The sequence below is a fragment of the Typopeltis vanoorti genome, chromosome 23 (genome assembly GCF_054136105.1).
Source record: "Typopeltis vanoorti isolate ZY-2024b chromosome 23, IOZ_Tvanoo_1.0, whole genome shotgun sequence".
Taxonomy (NCBI): Eukaryota; Metazoa; Arthropoda; class Arachnida; order Uropygi; family Thelyphonidae; genus Typopeltis; species Typopeltis vanoorti.
Genome location: NC_143571.1, coordinates 35669674 through 35696670, shown reverse-complemented (window position 1 = coordinate 35696670; position 26997 = coordinate 35669674). Strand labels below are relative to the sequence as shown.

The window sequence follows — 26997 nt, the reverse complement described above, 5'->3', positions numbered from 1 at the left end:
AAATATACAAAAGAAAATGAAAAACCTACTGGTTTTTCACCCTTCAATTTAAATCATATTTTAGAATAAATTCAAAAAATTCATAATTGTAATAATAATATCAAAACAGTTCTTTGATTTTTTTATAGTATTCATTTCTGTCTTTTGTTATAGAAAACACATACAGAAAAAAATTAATTCTTAATACCTTATGCTATAAATGTTTCTACATTATTATATACTTAGGTCCATCTCTAGTTGTAATGTTTGCTTCTGGTCCAGATGTGCGTGCATTTGATCTAAGCAGAGAACACCAATTTCCTGTCATAGCTGGAGAAAGTCGTATACAATCCATTGATTATGATCCTGTGAAAGGTATAGTTTTGTGTTTTATTCATAAATATAATAATACTGTATATATAAATCCTCTAATACCTTTTCATTTTCTAAATTTTAATTTAGAAAATAAAATTTTAATCTATCAAAAGTGTTTGATAGATTACCACATGATAAGTTGTTGTATAAGCTGCAAAGGGTGGGAATAGATAGTATATTGGTTAGATGAATCATAAATTGGCTCTCTGAATGATACCAGCAAGCTCTGTGCGATGGAGCAGTGTCCCAAAAAAGGAGGGTAACCAGTGGCATGCCACGGGGTTCTGTTCTTGGATCCCTGCTTTTAACTTGTTTGTAAATGATATATCATGTGGACTACTGAAGATCTTCAGTTATTTGCCGATGATGCAAAGTTGGGGGGGAATTATAAATAGCACTGCTGATGTAATTTCCCTTCAGGAAGATATGAACAGATTTTTGATTGGGCAAAGGAGTGGGGTTGTAGTTTTAATATTAATAAGTGCAAGGTGTTGCATTTTGGAGTATAGAAATATAAGGCTGTGTACTGTATTGACGGTATCATACTGCAGGAAGTGAATGAGATTCAAGATTTAAGAGTGATGGTTGGCAGTAGACTGAAGTTTAGAGGGCATATTGCAAGTGTTGCAAAGACTGTAGTGCTGCTATGAAAAGACGTATTCTAACATGTAGGGATAAGGAAGTGGTTGTGCCACTGGTCAGACCACACTTGGACTATTGTACTCAAATTTGGTCACCTGGGTTTTCAATGTGACATGGAAACATTAGAGAGAGTCCAGAGATGAGTGACTAAGACAACATCAGGAATTTGGAATGCTGGCTATGAAGAGAGGTTGAATAAATATGGATTGCAGAATTTGGTGGACAGGAGGAAAAAAGGTGATATGACAGAGACATTTAAGTTAGTGAGAGGATTTTATCGGATTAATTCAGATGGGATTATAAAAAGAGTAGAAGGTGAGGGGGAGAAGAACCAGTGGTCATCCCTCGAAGTTAGTAAGAATGTGGTGAAGAAGGGTGTGAGGAGTAGATTTTTTTACATTGGAGAATTGTCAGTGAATGAAACGCATTACCAAGAAAATATTGAAAATATTGTATAAAATATTACCAGGAAAATATTAACAACACATTACCAGAATGTGTTGTTAATGTAAGGAGCATTAAGGATTTTAAGATTTGGTATGATAAATATGTTGTCAGTTGAATGAACTTCCCATAATGAGTCTGCTAACTCCACGGAGGGTGCAATAATAATAATAATAATTTACATTTTTATTTGTATATTATATTATATATTATACTTTATGCATTTATGTATTATATTTTATCTCATCTGGATATTTTAATTACAATAATACTATATAAAACTCAGGACTAGCCATGAATAGCCTTCTTTCTCCTACGTTAGCAAATCTTTATAGAAAGAACCATTTGAGAAGGAAAACCTGGAAGAATGCTGCCTAAATCTAAAATATGGTAGAGGTATATTGATGATATTTTTCTAATTTGAAAGCCAATAACCAACATCCCTACATTTAAATCCAACTAAAGAGTGTGCTAAATTAAAAATTTCTATTTTTAGAAAACCAACCCATACTGACAAATATCTTTGACTTCTATATCACTAATGGTGCATTAATTGTATGAGTTGGTAAAATTTCTTGAGGTGGTGCACTTATTATAACCATTTTGTAGAAAGGTGTTTTTTATACATTTAGGTGCTTTGTATAGCTCTCACTTGTCAGTAATTAGACAAATTGAGATCCTCTTTTTACCAATATAGACCTCAAAATCTCAGCAGAGTAGGATGTCAACTAAAAAAATTTATATGGAATAAGAAAGAAATTAGTCAAAACAAAAAACTAGCAGTGTACAAGACAGTGTTCAAACCAATTTTAATTTATGGATCTGAGAGCTGGGTTAGAAATAAAACTCTTAATCAAAGACTAAAGACTGCTGATATGAAAGTTCTGTAAATGATTAGGGATTGAACAGATGGCATCAGTGGCAGTATCATATTAAAAATGAGGCTATTAGGAAAGAACATGACATTGTTAGCATTCAAGAATGTGTTAGCAGGGCTAATTTCAGATGATATGGGCACTTAAATAGAATGAGAAAGGAAAGGTTAACAAAACAAGTACTCTTTGCAAGGATAGCAAGAATAATATCCAGAGGATGACCAAAATCTAGGTGAATTGATACGATAAAAAAGTGCCTTAGAAGACAGAAATGTAAGATATGATAATATTAGAGTCTTGGCAGATAATTATCTGTCAAGCCATGATTGCACAGAGAGGTGGACCAATGCATTATTAGTCAGGTGTTCCTAATGCAAAGCTACTTAGTGTAGTTGATAAATTGAAGAATGATGTTATTATTATTATTAACACCAGTCCTCAATGGAGTCAAAAAATTCATTGCAGGAATCAAACAATGTTACACCTAAAGCCCATCAAACCGTGCTTTAAATTCATTAATTGATTAAGGTAATTTCTGATCTCTGGAATGTTGAATATGAAGAAAGGTTGAGAAGATTCAATTTACAGTCTGGTGGATAGGAGGAAGAGGGGGTGATATAATAGAGATGTACAAGTTGGTGGGGGGGGGGGGGTGCTATAGGATTAATGTTGAAGAGGTTTTTCATAAAATGGTGGAAGGGGAGAAGAAGAGGACATCCCTGGAAGTTGTATAAGGAGGGTGTAAACAAGGAAGTAAGAAGCAGGTTTTTTGCATGGAGAGTTGTGAATGAATGATTGGAATGCCTTGCCTGAGAGTGTGGTGTCTGCAGAGAATTTGAATGTGCTGAAGGCAAGGTATGATGAACTATGTGTGTGTGTGTGTGTGTGTGTGACAAAGGGACCTCCTAGATGAGTATTTGCCTCCATGGTGTCTTAGAATAGTAATAATAATAATAATGTATCTACATTCACCACAATATCAGGCAAAGCATTCCATTGACCAAGCATCCTCCATGCCTAAGAAAAAAAATTCTCCTTATGTGCCTGCTCACACTGTCTCCTTGTTCTACCTCCTTCCCCCATTCTACAAAAAATTTCTTCCACATTAACCTGGTAACAATCCTTTACCAACTTAAATGTCTCAATCATATCCCTTCTCTTCCTTTTATTCACAAAGCTTTGCAACCTGCATTCCCTCAATCTGTGATCATAATCTCACATCCCAAAGGCCAGATATGACCTTAATCGGTTTTCTCTAGATCCTCTGCAATATATCTTCATCACCATGACAATCAAGGGACCAAATCTCTGTACAATAATTCATATGACCTGATCAAGGCCTTATACAATCTTCTTCTTCTTATTGTGCTATCTTCTATCGAAGGTCAGCGACCATCTTGGCGAACAAACTGCGCTCTTGTGCTAATCTGAGCAGTTGTGCACTGCTCTTTCCTGTCCACGTCTTGATGTTGTCAAACCATGATATTCTTTTTCTTCCTCTAGTTCCTTTGCCACCAATTCTTCCTATCAAAATAGTTTGTAGAAGTTGGTATTTGCTGTTTCTCATGATGTGGCCAAGATATGTTTTTTGTTTCTTGATTATTTGTACAAGATGTTTAGCTTTGCCAATGGATTTTAAGACATCTTCATTGGTAATTTTTTCTGTCCATGATATCTTTAGCATTCTTCTGTATAGCCACATCTCAAAGGCTTTTCGATTTTCTTGATGGTTGTCGCCTTCAATGTCCATGTTTCAACTCCATAGAGCAGAATAGACCACACGTAGCATTTCAGCATTCGGCATCTGACTTCCATGTTTAGGTCTTTATTGCAGAATAGTGTTCTCATTTTCATGAAGGACTGCCGTGCAACTTCAATCCTTGTCTTTATATCTATTTCTGGATCCCACCGTTCATTAAGCCAGCAACCAAGATATTTATATCTTGACACTTGATCAATATTTTTCCCATTGAGTGTCAGTTTCATTGATGAGGCTGGATGTTTGGTGATGATCATGTATTTTGTCTTGTTGATGTTTATATTTATTCCCATCTTTGGCTTTCTATGTATACTCTGTCAATGAGTTTTTGGAGATCCATAATATTATCTGCAATTAGCACGGTGTCATCTGCATATCGAAGGTTGTTAACAATCTTTCCATTTATTGTGATTCCCTCTGGACATTCTTCTAATGCTTTTTTAAAGATTACCTCTGCATATATGTTGAACAGGAGTGGTGAGAGCACACATCCTTGTCTCACTCCTCTTTTGATGTTAATATCACTGGTGGTAATGTTGTTTAATTGAACGGTAGCTGACTGATTCCAATACAGATTTGTTATTAGTCTTATGTCTTGTTCGTCTAGCCTTATTTGTTGAAGGACTTCTATTAAGTTAGTGTGTCTGACTTTGTCGAATGCTTTTTCAAAATCTATGAAACACATAAAGACAGACTTCTGTTTTTCTATGCATTTTTGTATCAATATTTGAGTACAGAAAAGGGCCTCTCTAGTACCAAAACCATTCCGAAAGCCGAATTGTGTTTCACTTAGAGTTTCTTCACTTTTTCTATAAATGCGATTCTGAATTACTTTCAAAAATATTTTTAATGTTTGGCTCATTAGACTAATAAGTCGGAAGTCACCACAGGAATTCTCTTTGGGTTTCTTTGGGATAGTGATAAATGTAGATCTGAGCCAATCTGATGGAAATTCATCACTTTCATATATTTCATTAAATAGTTTTTCAAGAAGTTTGATGTTATCTGGTTCTATTAATTTTAAAAATTCTGTTTGCACACCATCTGGTCCACTGGCTTTTCCTGTTTTACTTGTTCGTATAGCATTCTCTATTTCGCATTTCATGATTGCTGGTCCTTGAATGTTATCTTTTATATTTATAGGCTTCTGTCTAGTATCATTGAAAAGTTCTGTTACATATTTTATCCAAATCTGTGCTTTATTCTCTTCTTCTAGAACTATTTTTCCATTTTCGTCTCTTAGAGACACTATTTGCTTTTTCCTCAGTTTTCCGGAAATTTCGTTGATTTTCTTATACAGATTGAAATTATCATGTTTCTTCTGAAGCAGTTCAATTTCAGTACATAAATTTTTCATCCAATTTTCCTTGGCTTCTTTTATTTTTTCTTGATGATGTTATGTGTTTCTGTATACCTGGCTAGGTCTTTGTTTTTGTACATTCTTCTTGTATCAATAAGAGAAAGAATCTCATCTGTCATCCATTCCTGTTGTTTTATATACAATCTTAATTTGTAGAAATAAAGAGGCTAATTATATGAAGAGCCAAAGGCTTCAATTTGGCGACATGAACTTATTTAGGTTAAGGGATATTACATCCCATGTTGTTTCTTAGCTGAATAAGAAACTCAAAGAGTTTCATGCCAAATATAGAAACTATATAAAGTTCGGCGATTCCAAGCATAAGCAAATACCTGGATAGTGCAGAACCTGACCCATTTGGTAGTGCAAGCTGAGGCAACTCATAGCAAGGGTGGAGCAAGCTCTGATTACTATTCTTGGTATTTACCCATAATGTGAACTTAGCTCCTAGGAGCTGTATTACTGTTCTACATTATGAGAGAAGGTCACTACCCAGGCCGGTTTCAACCTTTATTGAGGTCTCATCAGTGAGTAGGTAGACCAAGTTTGTAGTGAACAGAACTTACATCCCTTCTATGAGAATTGCCAAGAAGGTGTCCTAATAAATTACTCATTATATTATATAAAGAGCCAAAGGCTTCAATTCGGCAACATGAACTTATTTAGGTTAAGGGATACTATATCCCATATTGTTTCTTAGCTGAATAAGAAACTCAAAGAGTTTCATGCCGAATATAGAAACTATATAAAGTTCGGCGATTCCAAGCGTAAGCAAATACCTGAATAGTGCAGCACCTGACCCATTTGGTAGTCCAAGCTGAGGCAACTCATAGCAAGGGTGGAGCAAGCCTCAATCAATATTCTTGGTATTTACCCATAATGTGAACTTAGCTCCTAGGAGCTGTATTACTGTTGTACATTATGAGAGAAGGTCACTACCCAGACCAGTTTCAATCTTTATTGAGGTCTCATCAGTAAGTAGGTCTACCTACTCAATAGTTTGTAGCGAACAGAACTTACATCCCTTCTATGAGAATTGCCAAGAAGGTGTCCTAATAAATTACTAATTATATGAAGAGCCAAAGTCTTCAATTTGGCAACATGAACTTATTTAGATTAAGGGATATTACATCCCGTATTGTTTCTTAGCCGAATACAGAAACTATATAAAGTTCGGCGATTCCAAGCATAAGCAAATACCTGGATAGTGCAAGCTGAGGCAACTTTTAGCAAGGGTGGAGCAAGATCTGATCACTATTCTTGGTATTTAAAAAAAAAAAAAAGAAATAAAGAGGTTCTGAAAGAGGTTCTGGTCCTCTTTAAGAAATAAAGAGGACCAGAACCTCTTTATTTCTACAAATTAAGGTCCTCTGCATCATTTCCATAATCTGATGTGATGTCTTCACAACTTGTGCAATGTGACCTCTGAAGTTCAGATTCTTGTCCTCCATCACCACTCCAAGGTCTCTTATCTCCTCAACTTCCTCCAAATTATAGGTTTTGGACAGATTGTGGGAATGTCATCTGTAGATTTGGATGAGCAGGAGGGTGGGGGAAATGATACAATAGAAACATAAAAGCTGATAAGGGAATTTTATCATATTAAAATGACACAGTGTGGATGGAGAAAGGGTTTGGGAGAAGAAAACTTTGTATAGTGCCGAGCAGTGTGAGAAGAATGAACAGTAACCCCCTCCCCACACACACACACACACCTTTTAGACAGAAGTTGATGAGTACAATTCATTGCTGGAAAGTCCAGCAAGTGCACAGACCAGACATAGTTTATAACATCCTCTTACAATGTCTTGGAACTCCACGAAGGCCTGGTGGTAATAATAATAATAATTAAAAGTATGGTCCTTCAGTATATTTGACTAATTTATTTTGAAAAACTTGATAATACTCCCTCTACATATTCTTTATTAAATTTATTGTAGAGATTCTAGCAGTATTTTTTGTTACATTTTAAGCTTTTAGATTTCATTTTTTGCAGGTATGTTGTATTGGACAGACACTTCTGAAAAAACTATAAAACGCTCCTTTATTCCAAGCCCAGATGATTCAAATCAAAGCAGTGGATATCCCCAGAATCTGGAACTTAAAGGCTTAACAAAGCCTACAACTTTAGCTGTTGACTGGGTAACAGGGTAAGTTTCATTGTTGGAGTTTTAGTTTAGAAAACAATATTCAAATATATATGTAATGTGTGTTAATCTTCTGAAAAATCTCCTGTATTAAAAAAAATAATAATAATTAAATGAGTAAGTTATTGTGACCTTTGGGGAATGCACGATGTTTCAGTTCAGTCAGAGCAAAAAATTACATGGCAAATGTTTCTCGTGTGCACAGGGATTAAACATTTGCTGAACATGGGAAATCTTATAGGAATAAGAGCAGAGAATTTGCCTTACAACTTTGTAAATTATGCATACAGGTAATTTATGCATAAAGCTAAAGACAATGCATTACACCATGTGCTGCTTCATGCAACATTTGCTATCTGTTAGTTTGATAAAACAACTTCACAAGAAGTACACAATCCATTGGTAATAGTGACATTGTGCTTTACACATTGTCTGCTCACAGGCAATGAACTGATGCATTCCTTCCGCAGCTACCTGCTGTTATAGAAGCTTTTTTGAAGCATATGTCATTAGGGACATTTGTCATTTGCATAAATGATATGGTCACAACTTTTCACTGCATACCAGTATTACATACATAATTTACATGTATTGCAGTAGCATGTATCACCCTAGTGGCAACTTTTATTAGAGTGTGCTGAAAAGTTGTGATAATCACCATGAAGTAATTGAGGTAGTACCATGTAACTTAAACATTATTCTATATATTTTCCACAAAGTGTTATACACTTGTTGCTGCATCATTTGCAATCCCCTGAAAAAAAGTATTTTTCTTGTTGCACAAACCAGTCCTTAGCTGCAGATATGACTTCATCATCTTGATAAATTTTGTTCCTTTCAAGTGTTTCTTTAAATTTGGGAATAGGAAATAGTCAGATGGAGCCAGGTGAATAGGGTGGGTGAGGCATACATTGAAAACCCAAGTTGTGTATTGTTTGTTGTGTTTCATGAGCAGTGTGATCAGGTGAGTTGTAAAAAAATCCTGCAAAAGCAACATGTCTCTGTTCAGTTTCCCGCAGCATTTTTCCTTCAGAGCTATTGAATAAACTGCTACTGTAACAGGTTCACCTTTTTTGAGGTACTTGGTAAGGATTACACCATCCATATCCCAAAAGACAATGGCAAGAACCTTCCCTGCTGACTTTTGGGTTTGGAAATTCTTTGGCCATGGAGAACTTTTGTGTCTCCACTCCATTACGAGGGTTGTTCAATAATTCCATGCAAAAATGAAAAAAACATGATATTTTAGGGACAAACGTTTTTTATTTTTCAACATTATCTCCTTTGAGGTCTATACACTTAGTCCAATGATGCTCGAGTTTTTTTATCCTGTCCATATAGTATGATTTGTCCAACTCTTCAAAATAGGCAGTTGTTTCGGCAACAATCACCTCATCGTTTGATGAAAATATCTTTCCTGCCAGCCATTTTTTCATGTTTGGAAACAGATAGTAGTCCAAGGGAGCCAAATCTGGAGAGCAGGGAGGATGCAAAAGGACTTCTTAGCATAAATCGAACAATTTTGCAGTCACAGTTGCAGAAGAGTGAGGTGATGCATTGTCGTGGTGAAAAAGAATTTTATTTTTTGGCAAGTGTGGTTATTTCATTATTTAAACGATCCAGCAAAGATACATAATACACTCCCATAATTGTTTTGCCCTTTTCCAAGAAGTCTATGAAGATTATGCCACGATCATCCCAGAAGACGGTGGCCATAACCTTTCCTACTTGAAGGAATGGTTTTTGGTGCAGGTTCTCTGCTTGCAACCCATTGTTTTTACTGTTCCTTGGTCTCAGGCTTGGTAGTGATGAATCCAGGTTTCATCCACTGTTACGAAACGATACAAAAATTCCTCTGGATTCCGTTGAAACAGCTTCAAGCTGTCCTTGCAACAGTTCATTTGCCTTTTAAAAAGTAATATTTAATCACTACATAAAATTCTTTCTCATCCATTTTTCACATATCACGAAACTTGATCGATTCAAATGAACATCAAACACAGAGTAATAGCTCTACCTGACTGAAACTTAGTGTGTGATCCTCCAACAGTTGCCAGCATCTAAAAATAACCTCGATGGTGGCACCATCTCTTAGACTTTGCACGGACTTATCGAACAGCCCTCGTAACTGTTGTTCGGTCTCTGGGTCATATTAATGAAGCCATTTTTCATAAATAATATGAGCCAAAAAATTTGCACCTGATTTCTCAGAATGACTCAAAATCCCTTGAGATGACAGCACACATTCTCTCTTTTGGATGACATTCAAACGTTTGGGGATCCACTTTGCTGAGAGCTTCTGCATGTCATGATGTTGGTGAATAATGACCCCAACTTGTTCCTTGGATATTCTGAGAGTCTTTGCAATGTTTTTTGCTGGTGTTTGTCTATCATCTAGGATTATGGCATGCACTGCATCAATGTTTTCAGGTATGATTGCTGTGGAAAGTCTTCCTGAACCTGGGCCATCTGTTGTCTCAGGATGCCCAGTTTTAAACCTTGGCCACCCATCTGGCAACTGTTGGATATGCTGGGGCACTGTTCACTAAAATTTCACACAAAGTTTGGTGAATCTCACTTGTGGACTTTTCTTGCAGCATGAAAAAATTGATTTCTTCCCTATTATGGATTTCTGCTCATTACATGGATTAGTTATTATTAACACAATGTTCCAACATAAAAATTTCAATTGACTATGGTATTGTTGATAGTGATGTTTTCTCGCTGATGCAGGACACTAGAGTGTATAGAGGATTTAAAATTGGAAGTGATCACCATTTAGTTTTGAGCAGGATAAAATTGAATTTCATATTGAAAAGAAGAACATATATAAGAAAGTTTTAAAATGAATAAAAGTTGAGCAGCTCTCAGATATGAACTGTAGACTAAAATACACAAACATTATTAAGCAAAAATGAAAGAGTTTAAGAACAGGAACCAAACCTTGGAGATTCAGTAGCAAGCCCTGAAGAAAACATTGCTTGACTTAGCCAGAGAGGTATGTGGTGAGGTTGTCTGCAAGGATAGAAAAATCAGAACTCCATGGTGGACACATGAAGTTAAAGAGGCAGTGAAAGAAAATAAGAAACCACATCAAAAGTTCCTGGCAAATAAGTCAGCTTGTGCTCTTAGAGAATGCAGAGACAAATTGAAAAAAGCTAAACATTGTGTAAAACTAGCTCAATAAAAGTCATGGGAAGACTTTGGTAAGAACATAGAAAATAAATATCAGGAAGGTGGCTAAATATTATGGAGGCTATTGAAAAAGCTTAGAAATGGAAAAAAGAGTGCTGTAAAAGGAATTAGAGATGAAAACTGGAGAAAAAGATATATCCTTGATGTATGGAGTAATTTCAAAACATTGCTAAATGAAACAAGCAGTGACAGCACAGTGGTAAAAAACACTCAACAGGCATGCAATCAGGAATACATATTCATACTTGAAGTAGAAAAACCCTTCAAAAGACTGAAATGTGGAAAGGTAGCAGGAATAGATGATATTCCACCAAAAATGCTCAGGTATGGAGGTATAAAAATCATGCATTGGCTGCACTGCATAGTTCAGAAGGCATGGACAGAGGGATGAAGTCCAGATGATTGGAGTAGAGCTCTCATAGTACCTGTATATAAAAAGGGAAATAAAACTGAATGTGAGAATTACAGAGGTATTTCCCTACTGAGTGTTCCTGGTAAGATTTATGCAAGTATACTTGAGAAATGGTTGAGAAGCTTCCCTTTTTTGATAGAATAGTTGAGAAATAATGGGAATATAACAAAGATCTGTATTTAAGTTTCATAGGCCTGCAAACAGTATGTGACAAGGTGCCAAGAGAAAAGCTATTCAAAATGCTAGTTATATGGTGTCAATGGGACATTATATCAAGCAATACTTGGTCTTTATTTGAATGTAAGTTAGCAGTTAGAATTGAAGGAAGTATAGGAAGATGGTTTGACATTAAATCTCGTATCAGACAAGGATGTACATTATCCCCTCTGTTATTCATTATCTATATGGATCACATTATGAAGATAAGCAGTATCAAACCTGATATAAAAATTGGTGATGTTAATCTCAGCTCTTTACTTTATGTAGATGATGTTACACTTTTAATAAATCCAGCACAAGTCTGCAAGATTCCCTGACTAAATTGAATAACTGTTGTAATAGATTTGGTATGAAAATCAGCAATAACAAGACAAAGACAATGAAAATAGCAAATGCATGATGAAAGGAGAGCCTATAGAACAAGTAAAACATTTCAGCTACTTATTGGAAATTTTTTCCACTTGTTATACTATAAATTAAAGATGCCAAGAAATTATATTCTTGGTTTAATCCTTTATCCATGTGTAATCAAAAACAAAGTTTGCACCTGAAGTATTTTCGAACCGGTTAACTCATATGTAGAGGCTAATGACTTCAGATCACTTGCCTTAGGATCCCACAATGCAAAGCACATATCCTTACAGATATTTATAATGCTATGCATTATGGAAAATGTCACTACTCAGACCAGTTTCGACTTTTATTGAAGTGGAAAAGTAAAGGGTTGTTCATCATACGCCTAGAGTAGTTAGTATAGGGGTGCAAGAGACCCTGATAGTATTATGAGTAAAAAAGACAGATAGATATCATGAGAGAGAGAAAAGACCTCAGCTGTTTTTTATTTCATCATATAGCCAAAGGCTATCAGTTTTCCTTTTCACCAATCTCATATGGATGAACAACCAAAAAAACCAATTGAAACTAAAGCACGAAGATGACTGATACCCAGGTGGTTAGTCCCATCTGGGTTAACTGCCTTGAGTTGGCATTCTCTGCCTGGGATTGCGCTCCAGTCATCCCCACAATTGGCTATAAGATTACATTAAATTAAGAGGATGGAACTATTTAAAAAACCTCTCATAGCAAAAATAGACAGAATTTTATCCCCCTCCCTTGGTGAATATCGCATAATGTGAGTAGTCTACACCACAGTGATAAATTTGATATCTTCTAGAATGCTTTGGATGGGCTACACCATCAAGTGATAAATTTGATATCTTCTAGAATGCTTCTTTCTAAATACAAAAATCGTCTGACTGAACAATAAATTTCCACAATACAATATTATAAAGCATTTGGATGTCATATTGCTGGTTTTCAAATCCATGTTTTTTTCTAACCTTCCATAAATGGTATTTTAATTCATTAATTATAAAAATCAAAATTCTCTTCCCATTGCTGACACGTGGTGGGTATTGTAAAAAAATAATCTGTTCTGTTGTAAATAGTGGCATGTCCAACACATTACATAATCTGTTCCAAATACGCAGAGCAAGAGGGCAGCTGTAAATGCATGTTCTACTGTTTCCAGTTGGTAACAGATGTCACAGATTGAATCTCCGATGTTAAAATACCTCCATTTGATGGCATTGACTGAAAGGCAACCATATGCAATTCTCCAAGCAAGATCCTTTCTGTTAGGGTACCCTTGGAACTTCATCAAGATGAAACAAAATATTGTTGACAGTACCCAACTGTGGAACCTCACAGTGAAAGAGATTAAAGATTTCTTTATACCAAATTTTACTTTTTTAATGGAAAGAATGTCAATTCTGGAGTGATTTAGCAGTCTTGGAGTTAAGCACAGAGTGTTGTAGTATTCAGGAACAATCTCAGCTTTTGGATCTTTATAATCATTAACTCCAAACAGGGAAAACGAAAACCCAAGTAGTACCGGAGAAGGTCTGTACATGTGTGATATATAATCATTAACTCCAAACAGGGGAAAATGAAAACCCAAGTAGTACCGGAGAAGATCTGCACATGTGTGATATTTTATGTTTGCAATATTTTATGGATTTTTGAAGCTGTATTGCTTAAATAGCAGAATTTTAAGGCTGGAAGTCCAAATCCTCCATGCTTCATTGATAGTTGAAGAAATTCCTTTTTGACTTTTATTGAGGTCTCATCAGTTGGAGCCAGATCCAGACATGACACCAAGTTGTAGTAATGCAAAAGTCATATTTCCATATACGTGTAACCAAAAGGTGTCACAACATATTATTAAAATACTCTGGATTAGAGATAGTTGTTGGAAGTTTTTCCACTTGGTTATACTATAAATTAATTATATACTTGGTTTAATACTGCATAGCATTATACATACCCATAAGGTATGGGTATGTATAATGCAAGTGATGTAAAGTCATCAGCTCCTGTATACGAGTTGCCATGTCCTGAAAATACTTCAGGTGCAAACTTTGTTTGCTTACACTTGGATAAAGGATTAAACCAAGTATATGATTTCTTGGTATCTTTAATTTATTGTATAACCAAGTGGACAAACTTTCAACAAAAGAGAAATATCACAATAATTTGGAGTGGTAAAAAACTGAATAAAGTCAAGTACATTTATGTAAAAATTTATGATGGTTATTGAATACAAATGACTGGCACTATGAGTGGCAAGTACATCACTGATTTTCCAGCATCCTTGGATCCAGAGTCTTGCTGGGATTAGCTGTTTACTTGAGCCAATGGAAGCTACTTAATAATAAATCATTAGTACCCAAAGTAAAGTTAAATATTAAACGTAAATTAAGTGATCAAATGAAATAGGTTACTAGATGAAATAGGATTATGAAATAAACAGGTATTAAATGTAAATTAAATGATTTAATGAAATACATACATTAAAACAAATAGAAATGATACAGGTTTATTGACACAGTACAATATAAATGAAAACAGGTTCGTTAATTGCTGCCCTTAAAAGGATATTAGAAACCACTGCAAAAGAGGAAAAATTTAGAATTTTACTGGGATTGTAGAGCTAATCACAAAAGTCTCACACTTAAGAGCCTCTAGGATTATTCTCTACTTCATAGCTAATTGATTCATCATCAATCTTTGGTGCTGTAAGGGGAACAGAACATCTTGAAGCAAAGTACTTTGATCTTTCCCTGCTTTAACAGTTTTTGTGTACTTGTGCAATTCATGAACAACCTCTTTTTTTCTTTGCTACATTAAATTCTGCACAACCATTGCTAACATTTTTATCAGGAGAATTATTAAATGTTAAAAAGGCACAACTTACCATGACAGTGACAATTACCATGAACAGGACCATGCTTAGAAGCTTTATTTGGGGATGAATGTAAGCAAAATAAGCTAAGAATCACTCAAAACCAAGGGATCATCATCAACTGCAGATGAATATAATTAAGAGAGCATGTCCCACCTGCAATGCTATCTGTCATGGTCCAGTGCACTAGTCAGTTATTCATGGAAATTTCAGGTGCAATTTCATTATTTTGTTTAGACTGAAGTAGGTGCCGGAATTGCCAGAAAATCATCGTGTACCTGTATAGGTAAATGATCTTTGGCATAAAATCGACATTTTAGAGTGATTTTCCATTTCATTTCTGAAATCAGAACAAGACATTTTGTGATAGCAAGATTCTTTGATATAGCTACAATACATCATTTAAGCGAGGAGTTGAGGTGGTGAGATATCAGAGACTAGAGGCTGACCAAAGTCAGTTCAAGGTAGCCAGATGGTTGCAAGTGAGTAGTTCCATGGTTTGCAGACTGTGGAGCCAATTTCAACTTTCACCAATAGCATCCCAGAGATACAGTGAACGAAGGCCACAAGCTACAACTGATATTTCTGATTATTTGCTTGCAAAAACAGGAGTGCTACCCTAAATCAACTACAATGTGACCTCATTTTAGCTATTGCAACATTGGTCTGCTTCCACTGTGTACAGAAGGCTTCACAAAGGCAGCCTGCATGCTAGGCAAAGAGTAGTCTGCATGCTGCTATTACCATATCACTGGAGAGTACATTTGAAATGGGCCAGGTTCAATGTCAACTGGACCTAAGTCAATGGAGGTTGGTATTGTTAACAGACAAGTCCCAATTTGCTCTGCAAAGCAATATCAGGCATATTCTGATCTGGAGAGAACCAGGGACACATTATCATCCTTCTAATATTCATGAAAGGGGCACTTATGATGGAAGTAGTGCAATGGTTTGGGGAGGTATCTTGTTACGTGGACACACCGGCCTGTATTTGCTTCCTAGCAGAATCACAAATGCTGCAACTTACAGAGACAAAGTCCTGGACCCCCAATGTTCGTGCATATGTGAGTGCGATAGAGGAGATATTTATCCTAGAAGATGATATTGTAGGAAAAATGATGATGATGTTCGTCCTTATTGAGTGAAGCTGTTGAAAGTTTATTTTTCACTTGGTTAGACTATAATAAATTTAGTTTAATCCTTTATCCAAGTGTGAGCAAACAAAGTTTGCATCTGAAAATATCTTCAGGACTGAATATGGTGTTGCACTAGCTTACCAGAGTAGGTAGTACAACACCAGTCAACTCGTAGCAAAGGTGGAGCAAGCTACCAACACTCCTATCCCAATATCTCCCATAATGCAAAACACATCTCCTTGCAGATATGTATAATGGATATTATACATATCGGCAATGGATATAACACTCCTATCCCAATGGATATTGGGATAGGAGTTTTGGTAGTTTGCTTCACCTTTGCTACGAGTTGCCTGGTGTTGTACTACCTACCCCGGTAAGGTAGTACAACACCATATTCAGTCCTGAAGATATTTTAAGGAGCAAACTTTGTTTGCTCACACTTGGATAAAGGATTAAACTAAATTTATTATAGTCTAACCAAGTGAAAAATAAACTTTCAACATCTTTCTCTAAATCCAGAGTAATTTAATAAAAATGGTGGCACACCTTTTGGCAACCCCTATAGGTAAAGATGACCTCGCTGTTGCTTCTGCCTGTTATCTCCAACTCTGGGCCTGGATCCCACTGAAGAGACCTCAATAAAGGTTGAAACTAGTCTGGGTAGTGGCCAATCCCTTAATGCATAAGATTATACATAGCCACAAGGAGATGTGTTTTGCATTATGGGAGATATTGGGATAGGAGTGTTGGTAGCTTGCTCCACCTTTGCTATGAGTTGCCTGGTGTTGTACTACCTACCCCGGTAAGGTAGCATAACACCATATTCAGTCCTGAAGATATTTTCAGGTGCAAACTTTGCTTGCTCACACTTGGATAAAGGATTAAACTAAATTTATTATTGAGTGAAGCTCATGGACCAGTATCTTCAAAAAGAGACTATTCTACATATGGACTGGCCAGAGAGAGAGAGAGAGAGAGATCTACTGATGCTACTATTGTATCTAACATTGATCATGTCTGGGATAGTCTAGGTAAACGCATTGCTTCTTTAAACCCTCCCCAAAACCTTGAGAGACTTAGGAGAGCTTTGCAGGAGCAGTGGGTATTATACCAACTGAGCTCCTGGACACAATTATAAACAGTATGAAACATTGTTGGGAGTGCTATATTCCTGTGAGGGTTGACCACATTCCTTATTGAGGCAGTTCAACGATCTCATTTTAACCTCATCTATTTCTTTAGCATTTCATATTGTACTGCTTTTCATCACATTGCATAAAAATTCATCATACAGTTTTTGAGTTATCGTGATTTTTCTCTTTGTTCTTCAGTTTATGGAAACCAGTATGTGTATATATGGCATTAATAATTTTAATAATTTCTTTCATATAACAAAATAGAGTATAAAATATTGCACAGATTCAGTTATTGTTGTTTTTTTAAATGATAAAGTTATTTTTTTTTAAAAAAAAAATCTAGAAACTTGTATTGGATGGATACAGACTTATCTAGTAGTCGACCTAAAGGTCGGATCTTTGTAAGTATGCCAGATGGACGTTATCGCCATGTAGTTGTGACTCATGGTCTTGAGCATCCTACTTCTCTAGCCTTGGATCCTGAAATGGGGTAAGTAACATTGCCTTTTATTTTTCATACTATTTTTATCACAATGCATCAAATAATAAGCAAAAAATTTATTCTTGGAGTAACTGTATTTGTAATTTGTGAACTAGTTAACAGGATTCTTGCAAGCTGGTTAATTTTCACCACACATATCAAGGTTAAAACGTAGACTTCATTACTCACAGCCACTAGCAAATTCTGTTATTAGACTGCTAACCTTAGTGGCTAAGCAGATAAAGCTTCCACTTCAAGCTAAAAGCTTATGGAGAGGACCTCTCAGTGATGGTGCTAGAACTTTTCATTCATCCTTATTTTCTATGCTTTACTTCTTGTATTCTTTCCAGTTCCCCTGAGACATTTTTGCTGTCCTATTTTCCAGGTGAGTGACACTGCTGTGATCCAGCATCATACCATAGTGATTACCATGAAGAATGGCCTGTAGACATCTCGATAGTGTGTATGGGTTGGAAGGGGGGTCCTGGTAGTCTTGCATTACTTTGGCCTTCACTAAAAGCAATCCCTTTAGGTACAGGAGTTTCAGTACTATCAATGGGGGAAACATCAATTATGCTAACATCTTATAAAACACTCAACTATTCTAGTGGTGTGACATCAGAATGATATCGAGATGAAGAGATATGTTCAGAGCTTAAAGATCAGGGAGTAACAGAATTTGCTCATCAAGCTGCCCAGGAGTGTCATCCTCATTTTTGACACCCAACCTCCAGCATCAGTAAAAGCAGGATATCTCAACTACTAGGTTCTACATCTCTAATCAACTAAAATGCTCTAAATGTCAGAAATATGGAAAAGTGCCTTGTGTTAGCTCTGCTGTCAGTGCCCAATGTGGTGGTAAAGGGCATGATAATAAATCTTACTCCGCAAAGAAACATAAGTGTGTCAGCTGTGAGGGGGATCATCCAGCCTGCTTAACTGACATGCATACCAAAGGTGGAAGGATGAAAAAGAGATATAAATGATAAAATGAATAAAATATCTCATCTCAGGAAGCAAGAGGGGAAACTAGACATTACAACATCTGTCCTGAAATCCTCATGCTGAGAAGGTGGCTGTTTAATAAATATCAATAGCAACACAAACACGACACTTTATGATCTGAGTTCTCTGTGAACTGCATTACTCACCCAACTTATAACATTCTCACTCCTGAAACAACTCCGAAAATGATCCTGCTCAATGAGAATCCCCTTGTCAAGAAATTTATGGCAAGGGCATTACTGAATGAAACCAAAACACAGCAACTGATCCTGACACATCACATGATGTATTAAACATTTTACCAGAAGAAGAGAGAGAGAGATGGACACTGGCCATCCATACTTTCCAAAATATTGACAGATACAAGCCAGACAAAAGTAAGGCCTCAACCTCTCAGAAATTGTACAAGTCTGAAAAACCAAAAGAAAGGGAAAAGTCTTACATTGGAACTGTCATGGATCCCACCAAAATATCAGTGATATCAAGGTTCTTCTGCAGAAACACAAACCTGTCTGTTGCTGTCTGCAGGAGATGCATTTAAAATCCAGTGAGGAGTCATTCTGATGACATTACACTATTTATTCCTAAAATTGAACTAGAGATGGACCTGCTTATAGAGGAGCCACTATCCTAGTGAGCAACCATACTCCTTTTCAGCACACCAGCTTAACACCATTCTGGAAATGATAGCCACCCACCCTTCAATATGTGATTTTATTGTTATTCTTTTGTGTCTTTCTAAGTACCTGATTTTTTTTTTGTTTTTTTTTAGAACAATGTACTGGACTGAAGCAGGATCTGCTCCTCGAATTGAATCATCATGGATGGATGGTACTAAACGGCACGTTTTAGCTAATGAAAAAATGGGTTATCCATCTGGAATAGCTATAGATTATGCAGGCAATCATCGACTTTACTGGTGTGATACCAAACTAAATACTATTGAGTCTATGAAATCAGATGGCAGTGATCGTGTGGCTGTTATTACTGGTGGTAAGCTTGCAAGATAATTCTCTACATATATGCTACTTAATTATTACCCATCAGCTAACTTATAATCAGAATAATGAGCACAGTATCTATTTAAATATAAAACAACTCCCCGCACCCCCCTCCATTTTTATTGTTATTATTTGATTCAAATTTCAGGAATTATTTTATATCCTTAATTGTTTACATACGAGGATGGTCTGAAAAGTTCTCAGCCTTGACTATAGATGGGAACACTGTCGGCAAGATTTTTTTCTAAGTTGGTGCATCTGTCATAAGCATCCATGTGAAATTGCAAGTCATTCTATCAAGTAGTTTGTTTTATACAGCTGTCTGAAGCAAAAGTGTTGTCTGTATCCCTTGAAATGGATAAAATTGAGTATCATGCGGTTAAAAAATTCTTTGTAAAAGAAAATTTAACGCCAAAAGAAATTCATTTGAAGTTCATAAAAGTTTATCAGCACTCTTCTTCTTTGTTTTTGACAATTAAGAAATGAGCTGCCGAGTTTAAACATGGCCATACCAGCCTTGAAGATGATCCACATGAAGGATGTCCAAAAAATGTAACAACACCAAAAATTAATCAAGTGCACGATATGGTATTGGATGACTGACGAGCCAAAGTGCTTGAAATTGCTGAGACTATAGGCATTTCAAAAGAACAAGTAGGATATATTTTGCATGAAGAATTTCAAATGAAAAAGCTTTGTGAAAGATGGGTGCCATGCTTGCTCACAGCAGTTCAAAAATGCACTCGCATGAAAATCTCCGAACAGTGCTTGGAGAGTTTTAACAAGAATAAAACTGGCGTTGATCTGTTACTATGGATGAGACCTGGATTCACCATTACACACCAGAATCCAAACAGCAGTCAGTAAAACAGTGGACAGAAGCCGGTTGTTCGGCCCCAAAAAAAAGACAAAGTCGGTTCCATCAGTGTTTTGGGATGCTAAAGGCATTTTGTTTATTAATTATCTTGAAAAAGGGTAAAACAATAACTGGGGAATATTATTCTGATCTTTTAACCAGACTAGACAAAAAAATTCGTGAGAAAAGACCCAATTTGCAGAAGAAAAAAATCATCTTTCATCAGGACAATGCACCTGCCCACAAAAGTGTTTTGGCAATGGGAGAATTGCCAGGGAACCAGGGATTTGCATTATGAATTGTTGGAACATCCACCTGCTCCCTCTGACTTCTGTCTTGTCCCAAAACTAAAACCCTTTCTCGCTGGTCAGCATTTTTCTTTGAATCAAGAGGTGATTGAAGCTGTAAAGGGGTATTTTGCAGATCTTACTGAGAATCACTACAAGGATAGGATAATGTCACTGGAGCATTGCTGGAATAAATGTATTAGTCTTAAGGGAGATTATGTTGAAATATAAAAATAATTTTGAAATTATTTTCAAATTTGTTTTGTTTTTTCATTGTTAGGCGGAGAACTTTTCAGACCACCCTCGTAAGCAGTTTTAAATTTACTTTTTTTTATTTTTGATGTTCATATTTGATTATTTATCTTAATATTAAATTCCATATATAGAATCCCAAGTTAAAAATATATATATTTTTTAAACATTCAGAAAGAATTGAGTTATGAAGCAGAAATTTTATTGATGTAGTAGTCGATAGTATTTTAAGTTTATATGCAAGCTTCTAGGGTTATTTTCCATAATATATGAAATAAACTAGTATATCTACAGTCAAATATTTACACTGCCTACTTTCACAGTGTAAATATTTTATATCTGATATGCTTCCTCAGGATTTCGAATTACACAAAATACACTTCAAACATGTTAAATATGGAGAGCTTTAACTATATCATTCAAAAGGGAGAGAAATGTCATACTTTCTGCTAAAGCACAACAAATAAACATCATGTGTATAATGTCTTGAGGATCAAAGTTGTATAACTGAGAGGAGACCTCCACATAGCCTTTAAAGGAATGTGGAGAACCAACCAAGGCTTCTGACCTGATGTCCAATCCTCACCTTCTCGTGGTGCACCCCGTTGGGTATCTACCTGGATACTGAACGAATGAGGATGGGCTGGCAATTTGGGATTTAGCTGACCAAACTGTATTCTTATTGGCTTAAACCAATATACAAAATGATGGTATAACATGACAAAATTTCATGCCGGCTGGGGCGTCGCCTGGTTAAACAAGGCCCCCTTTGTTTTCGCCAGGGAACCAGGGCAAACAGCGAAAAGTCAGCTACTGGAACAAATCTGAAAGCACACCCCAACTCAACATCACCAGAGTTAAAGATCGGTACTATCAACATAAGAAGCCTGAATGGCAAAGAAATGGAGCAAGCTGAGGAATTAGATAAGTACCAGATCGACATAATAGGGGTGACTGAAACAAAAAAGACAAAAACTGGTGAGATCTTTCTGAGCAATAAATACAAAATGTTATATTCAGGCAATGACAATCAAGGAAAAGAAGGAGTAGCCATAGTATTCAACACAAAATATGAGGCTAATCTTCTTGAATGGCAGGCAATCTCAATTAGAGTGAAGTGGGCTAATATCAGAATGGGGGAATTCAACAATGAGACTTATTTGTGCCTATGATCCCACAGAAGGTTCTACTAAGGTAGAAGTGGAGGAATTTTTTGAGGCTTTAGAGAAAGCAACTGACACAATGAAAAAGGAAAAGTTGTCCTTGTTGGGGATCTAAATAGCAGAGTAGGAAATGATTGTCAGACATACAAAAATATCTTGGGAAAATTTGGAGAAAAGAGCAAAGCTAATAATAATGGCAAATACCTGTTGGATTTCTGCTCAGGACATGGACTGGTTATTACTAACACCATGTTCCAACATAAAAATGTGCACAAATTCACATGGAGAGAAGAGGCAAAGAATAAGAAAAGTCTCATTGACTATATTATTGTTGATAGTGATGTTTTCTCCCTGGTGCAGGACACCAGAGTGTACAGAGGATTTGAAATTGGAAGTGATCACTATTTAGTCTTGAGCAGGATAAAATTGAATTTCATTTTGAAAAGAAAAACATGTAAGAAAGTTTTAAAGTGAATAAAAGTTGAGCATCTCTCAGATGTGAACTGTAGACTAAAATACACAAAGATTATTGAAGAAAAAATGAAAGAGTTTGAGAACAGGACCCAAACCTTGGAGATTCAGTGGTAAGCCTTGAAGAAAACCCTAAATGATTCAGCTAGAGAGACATGTGGGGAATTTGTCTGCAAGGATAGAAAAATTAGAAGTCCATGGTGGATACAGGAAGTTAAAGAGGCAGTGAAGGAAAAGAAGAAAGCATATCAAAAGTTCCTGGCAAATAAGTCAGCTTGTGCTCTTAGAGAATACAGAGACAAATGTAAGAAAGCTAAGAACTGTGTAAAACTAACTAAACAAAAGTCATGGGAGGACTTTGGCAAGAACATAGAAAATAAATATCAAGAAGGTGGTAAGATATTCTGGAGGTTGTTGACGAAGCTTAGCAATGGAGGAAAGAGTGCTGTAAAAGGAGCTAGAGATGATAAAAGTGACATGAAAACGGGAGAAAAAGATATCCTTGAAGTATGGAGTAATTACTTTGAAAAATTGCTAAATGAAACAATAAATAACGGAAAAAAACTCACATAGATAGATTATTTATTAGTATAATTTTCGCCTGTGTGTCACAGGCGAAAATTATACTAATAAATAATCTTTCTATGTGAGTTTTTTTCCATTATTTATTGTGTACCGATATGTCTACTCATGGTTTACCTCTTTTAAAACTAAATGAAACAAGCATTGATAGCACAGTGGTAAAAAACATTCAACAGGCATACAATCAGGAATACATATCCATACTTTAAGTAGAAAAAGCCATCAAAGGCTTGAAATGTGGAAAGGCAGCAGGAGTAGATGATATTCGACCAGAAATGCTGAAGTATGATAGTATAAAAGTCTTACAGTGGCTACTGCATAGTTCAGAGGGCCTGGACAGAAGGACGAAATCCAGATGATTGGAGTAGAGCTCTCATAATACCCATATATAAAAAGGGAAATAAAACTGTTTGTGAGAATTACAGAGGTATTTCTGTACTGAGTGTTTTCCTGGTAAGTTTTATGCCAGTATACTTGAGAAACGGTTGAAAAGGATTGTGGAAGAGAAGCTTGGTGAAGAACAAGCTGGGTTCAGGCCAAAAGCGGCTGTCAGGATCAGATCTTCACTTTACTACAAATAATTGAGAAAGCATGGGAATATAACAAAGATCTGTACTTAAGTTTTGTTGATCCTGAAAAGGCATATTACAAGGTGCCAAGAGAGAATGTATTCAATACACTACAGTTATATGGTGTCAATGGGGCATTATATCAAGCAATACTCAGTCTTTATTTGAGTTGTAAGTCAGCAGTTAGAATTGAAGGAAGTACAGGAAGATGGTTTAATGTTAAATCTGGTGTGAGACAAGGATGTACATTATCCCCTCTGTTATTTATTATCTATATGGATCACATTATGAAGGAAAGTGATATTAAACATGATATCAGAATTGGAGATGTTAATATCAGCTCTTTGCTTTATGTGGACGATGTTATACTTATAAATAAATCCGCTATGAGTCTGCAAGGTTCCCTGACTGAATTGAATAACTGTTGTAATAGATATGGTATGAAGGTCAGCATTAAAAAGACAAAGACAATGAAAATAAATAGAATTGTTGAAAATGTCATCTGTGTTGTGAATGGAGAACCTGTGGAACAAGTAAAACATTTCAACTACTTAGGCACGCTTTTTTAGTGAAGATGGTAAATTAAATATGGAAATAGACAACAGAATCAACAAAGCTGGTATGGGTAGGAAGTCAATTGAATAAATTCATATGGAATAAAAGAGAAATTAGTTGGAACACTAAATTAGCTGTATACGAGACAGTGTTCAAACCAGTTCTAACTTGTGGATCTGAGAGCTGTTTAGAAGTAAAACACTTGACCAAAGACTAGAGACTGCAGATATGAGAGTCCTGAGAAAGATTATAGGCGTGAACAGATGGCATCAATGGCAATATCATATTAAAAACGAGGATATTAGGAAAGAACTTGACATTGTCAGCATCCAGGAATGCGTTAGCAGAGCCTATCTCAGTTGGTATGGTCACTTAAACAGGCTTGGTGAGGAAAGATTAGAAAAACAAGTGTTCTCTGCCAGGTTGGCAGGATGACCAACATATAGGTGGATTGATATGGTACAAAGTGCCTTGGTCGATAGAAATATAAGATCTGATAATGTTGGAGTCTTGACAAGTAACAGACTGATTTGGAGGAAAATTGTAGATAAAAAGTTAGTAATGATGTAAATTTTGCATGTAGTACTGTTATATTCTGTACACCCCTTGAGGGTACATGTCAGGAATTTGATGATGATGATATAATTTCAAATAGGGTGATTGTTTATCTAGATCTTCATGTTTGAAGTTTAATGGAATATTTTCAGCACTGAGAAAGGATTAAAAATAATTTTAATGCTTCCAATATTTCATCTCAGTCACTGAGATATCTTCAGGAATTACAAATAACTTTTGTAACAACACATTCAAGTACAATACAATACTAAGTGAGACACGTAGGTGACTCTGAAGTCCTATCTAGGCTGTGTACCCTCTATGGGCATTTATAGGTGGCCTGTGATATAACATGGGATCTCTGATAACTGAAGATTCTCAAATTTTGGTAAGTTTTATGCAGCTGTATTTAAATAAATTCGGTTGATTTCTCAGTGCTGCTGCAGATTCTATAAACAGTCTTTCTTTTTTTAATTTACTGTGGTGTGTGATTTCTGAGTGCAGCAGCACTCAGAAATCAACCAAATTAAATAAATATGGTTGCATAAACCTTCCAGTACAAACTGCCAAAAAATAGATGCATGTTGAAGTATAAAGCCGTGTATAAGTATAAAGATGTTGACAATGCATGGAAACTCACATGGCAGTATATAGCAAAAGCAATATACTAGGGGTGTTCCAAAAAAGACTGAACTTTTTAAATGGTGCTCATGGGAAACTTTAATTATCAGAGATCCCACAAGCACTATTTAAAAAGTTCACCTACCCAACGTACTGATGCTAGCTAACTGCAGAGCTTCCTGTAATCACCTGCTGTATACTTCCACATGTATCTATTTTTTGGCAGTAACCTTTTCTTGTTTCATCACTTCCCGAACAAGTACCTCATGATCACTCTCACCAACCAGCAGCAGCATCAACAGCTCTTTAACAACTGCATCGTGTAAAGTTATCACTAAATTCAAAACATCAAAGCCTCTGGTTGTTTCAATCACATGCTGCTTAAGATACTTATCTCTCAGAAATTCCACAAACTCACTCTCCTTGTTCCCATACACTATCTCCTCCTTCCATTCTATATTCCTGTAATTATTCTTCTGCATGGATAACTAAAACACTTTCTACCATATAGAAAAAATGCATTACACACCACCTTAGTCTTTAATCAAGAAGACATCAGAAGAATATTAAAATAAAGAGATATAAAATTCTGTTATCAGACTCTCAATCCACCATTCTCACCTGACAGTGTGTGTGTATATATATATATATATATATATATATACATTAACCTGTAGATCCCACTTTATGAACCACTCAATTTATGACCCTTCGAACCACAGAAGGAAGGTGATCAGGATTTGATTCTTTCAATAGGAGATTGCAGCTTACGACACTTAGAATAAAACATATTTTAACTAGTTTTAATAATTTTTAATAACTGAATCAAAGTGGTTTATTTTTTATCCAATAGCTAAGTTTTCTGTTCAAAATATTGTACATAATATATCAATTATATGATATATATGTATAAAATATTGTACATATATATCAATTAAAAAAATAATAAACATCACTGTGAGACACTGTCCTCAAATCGCTTCACATGTTCAGTGGGAATTAGTCCACATTGTGTTAAAGTTGCCTTTCCCTTCACTTTTTCCAAACATCTAAACATGAAATTTCAATTATTCATGAATCTGCAATGAAGTGATGAAACCTACCTCATGATTTCAGTTTTCTCATGCTATGATAATCTCCATCTTAAAGAATAAACAAAATGTTTTCAACAAATCGAAAAGTGCTGGGCCATCGCAATGAGCTACTATTAGAAAAAGAGAAGATCAGACACGCTGTTCATATACTGAAACTGAGCTACAGCTTCAGTGAGGGTGTTGTTTATCTTCTATACATAAGAAACTGGTGCATCAAGACATCACAGGGAGAGAATTTGAGTGCAAGCAAAGGATTTTCTGCTTGTTTTAAGAAAAGGGCTGACTATGTAACATAAAATTCAAGGTGAGAATTCAAATACTAACAACAAAGCACAAAAGATTTCACAGAAAAATTGGAGTTGGCTTGAAATTATTGAAGAGGAATGCTGCTGTTTATGACAAATTTTTAATGTTAATGAAACAGGACTTTATCAGAAATTGATTCCTTCACAAACTTACAATGCAAAAGAAGAATTGATTTCTGGGTTCAAAGCATCAAAGGATTGAGTGACATTACTGTTGGGTGTAAATGCAGAAGGTGATTGTAAATTGAGGGTCTTGTCGATCTATCATGTTGAA

At 35.8% G+C, this 26997-nt stretch overlaps 1 protein-coding gene across 1 annotated transcript in view; it reads left to right on the top strand.

The window, feature by feature from the left end:
- The window catches only part of mgl (low-density lipoprotein receptor-related protein megalin), an 890817-nt gene that overhangs the window by 798530 nt on the left and 65290 nt on the right, over positions 1-26997 (top strand). Inside the window, exons 70-73 of the mRNA XM_090412774.1 lie at positions 226-354; positions 7431-7584; positions 17270-17416; positions 19185-19405. Of these exons, the coding sequence (XP_090268900.1) occupies positions 226-354; positions 7431-7584; positions 17270-17416; positions 19185-19405 (651 nt within the window). The remainder of the gene's footprint in view (positions 1-225; positions 355-7430; positions 7585-17269; positions 17417-19184; positions 19406-26997) is intronic.